Source organism: Hippocampus zosterae, chromosome 2 (genome assembly GCF_025434085.1).
Source record: "Hippocampus zosterae strain Florida chromosome 2, ASM2543408v3, whole genome shotgun sequence".
Classification (NCBI taxonomy): Eukaryota; Metazoa; Chordata; class Actinopteri; order Syngnathiformes; family Syngnathidae; genus Hippocampus; species Hippocampus zosterae.
Genome location: NC_067452.1, coordinates 25173024 through 25179906, shown reverse-complemented (window position 1 = coordinate 25179906; position 6883 = coordinate 25173024). Strand labels below are relative to the sequence as shown.

At 42.5% G+C, this 6883-nt stretch overlaps 1 protein-coding gene across 1 annotated transcript in view; it reads left to right on the top strand.

Annotated features, from left to right (window-relative positions):
- The first annotated feature begins 1889 nt into the window (after positions 1-1889).
- Positions 1890-6883, top strand: part of irf10 (interferon regulatory factor 10) — a 5902-nt gene continuing 908 nt past the window's right edge. The window contains exons 1-7 of the mRNA XM_052057148.1: positions 1890-2448; positions 3976-4171; positions 4252-4328; positions 4664-4715; positions 5645-5746; positions 5819-6205; positions 6368-6486. Of these exons, the coding sequence (XP_051913108.1) occupies positions 2263-2448; positions 3976-4171; positions 4252-4328; positions 4664-4715; positions 5645-5746; positions 5819-6205; positions 6368-6486 (1119 nt within the window). The 5' untranslated portion in view covers positions 1890-2262. The remainder of the gene's footprint in view (positions 2449-3975; positions 4172-4251; positions 4329-4663; positions 4716-5644; positions 5747-5818; positions 6206-6367; positions 6487-6883) is intronic.

The following is a 6883-nucleotide window of genomic DNA, read 5'->3' as shown; positions in this document are numbered from 1 at the left end:
TGTTTCCTCCCACATTCAAAAATATATGTGTGGCAGGTTGATCGAACACTCTAAATTGTCCCCAGGTGTGATTGTGAGCGTGGATGGTTGTTCGTCTCTGTGTGCCCGGCGATTAGCTGGCAACCAGTTCAGGGTGTGCCCCGCCTACTGCCCCAAAACAGCTGGGATAGGTTCAAGCACGCCCACGGCCCTTGTTAGGATAAGCGAATAAGAAAATGGATGGATGGATGGATGGATGGATAAATTTTGGATTCTGATCATAAATTGGATAATTTTAGCTTGTGTACCCAATAATATTACAGCTGATGATTTTATTACTTTTGGTGGTGTCGTTTTGTGGCCTTGACATACAACGGTACTCTGGTAAATTAGACTCGGAAGGCATGAAAAAAGGTTTGACATTTCCTTGAGTTGCATTTCATTCCAAAATCAGCAGGCACTGATAATGAAAGAGTGATGAGAAGGAAGTGTGACACGTCAAAATATTTGCCAATATAAGGAGAGCATTTGTAGATGTATAGGCTTTAGTTAGAACGACCAAAATAAAGAATGAACGTTTTTATTTTTATTAATTATTTAATTTAATCATTTGCTCATTTGACTTGCTCACTTATGTAGCAGCATGCTAACTAATAGTTCATTCATTCATTCATCTTCCGAGCCGCTTGATCCTCACTAGGGTCGCAGGGGGTGCTGGAGCCTATCTCAGCTGTCTTCAGGCAGTAGGCGGGGGACACCCTGAATCGGTTGCCAGCCAATCGCAGGGCACACATAGACGAACAACCATGCACGCTCACACTCACACCTAGGGACAATTTAGCGTGTTCAATCAGCCTGCCACACATGTTTTTGGAATGTGGGAGGAAACCGGAGCACCTGGAGAAAACCCACGCAGGCCCGGGGAGAACATGCAAACTCCACAAAGGGAGGCCGGAGCTGGAATCCAACCCGGTACCTCTGCACTGTGAAGCCGACGTGCTAACCACTGGTCTACCGGGCCGCCCCTAACTAATAGTTGACTCATTGAAAAGGATCTAAAACAGCAGCAGCATCCAGTGCTTGACGATGACGTCACCTTTCTAAAATAATGTCTTCTTTTCCCCATTTTATCCAAAAGCACGAAAATTGAATGAAATTATATTGTATTATATTAATTAATAATTCAATTTCAGGCGTAGAAATGAATGTTGAGTAGGATGAAGCCGATTTGAGCAAATATGATTCAAAATATGATTCAGGCCATTATTCTAAGAGAGCTGTTCATTCAATCAAGGATGTCTACAGATGTGAGAAATAGTGCTGAAAGACCACGAGCAAAAATTGGAGCTGTTCTTTTTCGTGGGAGCTGAAATGAAAGAAGAGCATTATTGAGCATTTTGTTGTCCATGATCTTTGTAGCAGAACAGAACAAGGTCAGCAAATGCAAACACACTGCCCTCTAAAGGCCAAAAAATACACTACCTCGGTTTGTTAATTTATGAACATTCATTCATTCATCTTCCGAGCCGCTTGATCCTCACTAGGGTCGCGGGGGGTGCTGGAGCCTATCCCAGCTGTCTTCGGGCAGTAGGCGGGGGACACCCTGAATTGGTTACCAGCCAATCACAGGGCACACAGAGACGAACAACCATCCACGCTCACACTCACACCTAGGGACAATTTTTAGAGTGTTCAATATTGTTTGATAAATCAAGGTGTTTCAGTACTCTCAGTTCTGAGGTTGATTCCCGGCCGTTTTATTTTTATTTTCTATTCTTATGGTGAGCATAACTTCCAATTATATCTTTCAGTCTCACCTGCCCCGCACACAATACTTTTTATTTATTCGTGTGCGCGCGCGCGTGTGTGTGTGCGCGTGTGTGTGTGTGCGTGTGTGCGTGTGTGCGTGTGCGTGTGTGTGTGTGTGTGTGCAATGTCATTGTTATGAATAATCCTACAACGAATACCAGAGCGTCAAACGCTACACGACAGTCTTCTCGAAGTCGTAGACGTAAACTACTTTCGTTTATTGATATGTGACCTTTACCTGTGTTGTAATCCTTGTATACGTTTATGATTACGTATTTAAGGTCGTTTGTGCGACTTGGAAACCGAAAGTATGCAGCGTCCGCCAAACTTTCGCTTTCGGTTCCCAAAGAGCTCGTGCAGTGCTGAACTTTACACGTGCCTGGGGCTCTCTCATTACTTTTTTAGTGGTCAACTTGGACTTGAGTTGCAATACGGTTTTGCCAGGGGGTACATTGGTTGGACCGAGCCCATGTGATGAGTGTGATGAAGACGCAGGAAGGGCCCAGGACGCACTTGAAAGAGTGGCTCATAGCTCAGGTGGAGAGCGGCGCCTATGAGGGTCTTTGTTGGGAGGACCGGGACAAAACCATGTTCAGGATTCCTTGGAAGCACGCATCCAAGAAGGACTACAAGCAGACGGACGATGCTGCACTTTTCAAGGTGATCTTTCAGCGACTTTCACATTCTGATTTGATCTATTTATACACACATAAGACGGGGTAGGACTAGATAAGTTTTTTACTTCTTCCTACTCCCTTAAACATAATAATTGTGTTGGATGATAACTGATTTCTCTATCCTTTTTACTATTTTACTGACCTTACTTTCTGTCAAATTAATACTGTATATGTATTATGTTCAATAAACAAATGAAACGGGGAAAATGATTTACTGTATAAGTACAGCAAGGACAAACGCTCGTTTACTTCCTTTTTGATTGAGTGATAATCGAAATTTACAGAATTATCTCTGAATCATATTATCATTATTACTGTACATCAACAGCAGGAACTATACATAACTTTGAAAGTACATGTAAATGTCTTGAAGATGTTGAAATATTTCACAGTTACTTATTTGCAATAATCATAATAATATCATGTTTGGCCTGGTGGTCGGGTGGTTAGCGCGTCGACCTCACAGTGCAGAGGTGCAGGGTTCGATTCGGCCTCCCTGTATGGAGTTTGCATGTTCGTCCTGTGCCTGCTTAGATTTTCCATAGGCACTCCGGGTTCCTCCCACATTCCAAAAACATGCATGGCAGGCTGATTGAAAACTCTAAATTGTCCCTCGTATGAGTATGAGCGCGGATGGTTGTTCGTTGATGGGTGCCCTGCAATTAACTGGCAACCGGTTCAGGGTGTGCCCTACCTCCTGCCCGGAGACAGCTGGGATAGGCTCCAGCACCAAGGCAACCCTTGTGAGGATAAAGCGGATCGGAAAATGCATGGATGGATGGATAAAAAGATTCATAATTGTCTACAAATACCACAAAATGGCACTAAAAGACTAGTTTTGTCTAAATGACATTACACAACTCACTTCACCATAGTTACTTCCTCAACACCAACATGGTGCCAAAACAATATGAGAATAAACCAATGATGAATGTACATGTTGGGTTCGCTGTAATAATCAATAACCATACAAAGAAAATTAAGTCATGTAAATCTGGCATTCCATTTTCTTGGTCCAAGACCTTCTTGGTCGAAATCAGTCCACATGTTTAGTTTCAAAGGAAGTCCTTTGAGTTTTATGAAGTCTTGATAATGTCAATTCAAATGTGTGCCTGCAATAGGTTGGTCAAACTTTTACCTGGCACTCCAAATCAAAACAATGTACCGTAGTTCAAGCTCTTGAGATCTACTGGAATCAGAAAATAAAAATCATTGTCTTTGGTAAGTCATTTAATTGACTTCTAGAGAGAGTTTCACATTGCACCGGGCGGCATGGCTCATTGGTAGAGTGGGCGTCTCCCAACACGGAGGTCGGTGGGTTTGATCCCTAGCCAATGTGACTTTGTCGAAATGTCCTTGAGAATGATCCTGAACCCCCAGTTGCTCCTGATGGTGCGCCATCAGTAGGTAAATGAGAAAAGTACCAAAGGTAGAAAAGATGTTTTGAAATTCAGTCAAGAATTTCAAAACTTAAGTAATTTACTGAGCAAATGAATGTTTGTGTGCTCAGGCCTGGACCTTGCACAAGGGGAAACACAGGGAGGGACGAGACAAGGACAACCCCACTTTGTGGAAGACTCGTTTGCGCTGCGCACTGAACAAGAGCACAGATTTCCAAGTTGTCCATGAGCTGAGCCAGCTGGACAGCTCTGAGCCTTATAAAGTTTATCGCATCCAGCGAGGCGACGCAAAGGCTTGCCGAGCTGGTAAGGAGAATATTTTGAATCACAGTGTTTTAAATCATACCTGACTTCATGAGGAGCGCATCCTTATTGTTTATTCACAGAGTCTACGCCGACCAAAGTCCACCTGATCAGCCAAGTTAAGACATCGCCAAGGAGCTCCGATTTCCAAGACAATCAGGTTAGTCTTGGTGAAAAAAAACAACAACTCACAAATAACTATTGTACAAAAATGGCAATGATCCCTATACTTGGACACCAAAAACGTTTTCCAATATTGAAAGAAGAACCCTATTTGGAATGATGGGCAATGATGTGACAGGGGCAATTCAATCGGGTATCATTTTTGGTTAGACAAAGAAGAAAAAAAAAATATGAATAGATTATTGAGCCATGATGTCCAGTGTAATTATTGACATACTGTCAAGGCACATGCTCCTTGTTGTTGCTCTGATGGAGAGATATTAATGGTTTTAACTGTTTGAACCTGGATCTTGTTGTTTTGTCATCAAAAAGGAATCATTTCAAGCTCACGAAGAAGAGCCGGAAGAAGTCCAAAGCCAACCCCGTAAGAGCTTAACTTTTCAACCCGCACCTAGCTACACAAACATGCACACAGCTACAACATGTGAGTTGTTCATTAAGAGGTGGACAAAATAAGGGTTCACAATGTGAACATTCCAACTCACTAGAATATGTCCCTCACAAGAGAATGTTGGTTAGGCCACCATTTTTTAAAAATCCATTTGGCATGTTTCAAACCGGTCTTTGAAAGTGCAAGTGCGTGCATGTGTGAGCGCATATGTGAAAGTGAAAGTTTGACTGCTGTCGGCAGCAAGGTCGGCATTACAAATTCAAATCTGTTCTTGATTTACTCAGACCAATTCACAACATCAGCGGATTTTTCAAATATGAGAGAGACACATATTAAGAGGTCAGACTAAGCAGGCGTTTGCTCACTGGGGTTATAGTGTGTGGAGTGCCAAAGACACCACGCACGCACACATGCACACACACACATACACAAGATATGTCCACCACATATTGGCCCCCAAACCGGATGTCTGTTGTAGTCACGGGACTGACCTATGATTGGCAGTACAACTTCAGAGGGCAGAAGAAGAGAGAAGTTGTCGAACTTTGAAGAAGCTCAGATACTTGTTAGCTTATCTGAAAAGAGGAAATGATCAAATTGTACTCATTTGGTGAGAAAATTATTTCTTAAGAACAAACAATGTATCTTTGTCCATCTATCTATGCCAACAACTTATACTGACAGAAAGAACAAATAAATCATATTCTATTAGATGGCAAAAGGTATGAAATTGACATTTGCATCTTCTTTTTGTGACAACTTTGTTTGTTGGTGTGCTGTGCGATTTTTCAAACTTAAAAAAAATGTGCCATGGCTCATTAAGGTTTGGAATCACTGGGCTAGATCAAGAGAGCCACACAGTTCAGACAAAGTGCTGACGCTTTATTTCCACTCTACCGTAGGTGATTTAATGATGAAACAAACGTATTCTGAGCTGACAGAGGAAACAAGTCACTCTCAGCACTCTGCTTTAATGGCTTGCACCGCTCTAAATACCATATCAGGTAAGGGGTGTGTGTGGGGGGGGAATACCACACATATCACTGAACAGCCGGCTAATTTGCATGTGTTCACAGATTTTCGAATGCAGGTGACACTGCTGTATCAGGGCCAAAGCGTGGCGAAGTGCACCACCAAGAGTCCCGATGGGTGCTTCATCCTGCAGGGTCGTGTCCCTTTAGGAAGCGAGCGTATATACGGGCCTTGCACCACGGAACGGCTCAACTTCCCTTCCCCAAATCGCAAACACATGCCGTCATGCACGGTGGACGCAATAACCCGACTTCTCTGCCATCTGGAAAGCGGTGTACTCTTATGGGCTGCTCCTGATGGGGTGTTCATCAAGCGCTTCTGCCAGGGCAGAGTGTACTGGAGTGGCCCCCTGGCACCCCACACTGACAGGCCAAACAAACTGGAACGGGAGAAGACCTTCAAATTGCTGGACACGTCAACATTCCTTAATGGTGAGTGACCATGTTTTTTTTAATTTGTTGTTGTTGTGAGTTTAAAACATTTGTTGAACACCATTGGCAAAACACGAGCCATTGTAAATTACATTTTTTTTCAACATAAATTGTTGAATTGCAGTATATGAGAAATCAAAAGCTCCAAAAAAATGTCCACAGATCTTCAGAGCTGTTTACAAGGAAAAGGAGCACCACCCAATTGTACAATTGAACTCTGCTTTGGGGAGGAGTACCCAGACCCGACAATCCCTAAAACCAAGAAGCTTGTCATGGTACAGGTGGGTCAAAACTCTGAGGTCATGATTTGACTAATTATTGAAGAAATTTTTTCCCATTCACCTCTGTATTGTTCAGGCCTCGAAGGTGACATGGAAGGGGGGGAAAAACCCTTCGCCTTTCCTCGCAAATTTTGCAAGATGAAGCAAAATGTATTTTTTAAATCTTTTTTTTTCATGGGAGCATTTTTTTAAAGTATGCATTTATGTACTTTCCGGTCATCTTCTAAATGAAAGCAATGAAGATGGAGCGTTTTCATTCGTTGAGTTTGATTGAATTTTACTTTGAAATGGGCTGTAAATAAAAATACATCAACTCTGTGATTGATTTTAAGCACAGTTTCCAAATAAGTGAAAGACATCTGAAGCTTACTGTCGTCTCTCAAATAGCCAAGCTTTA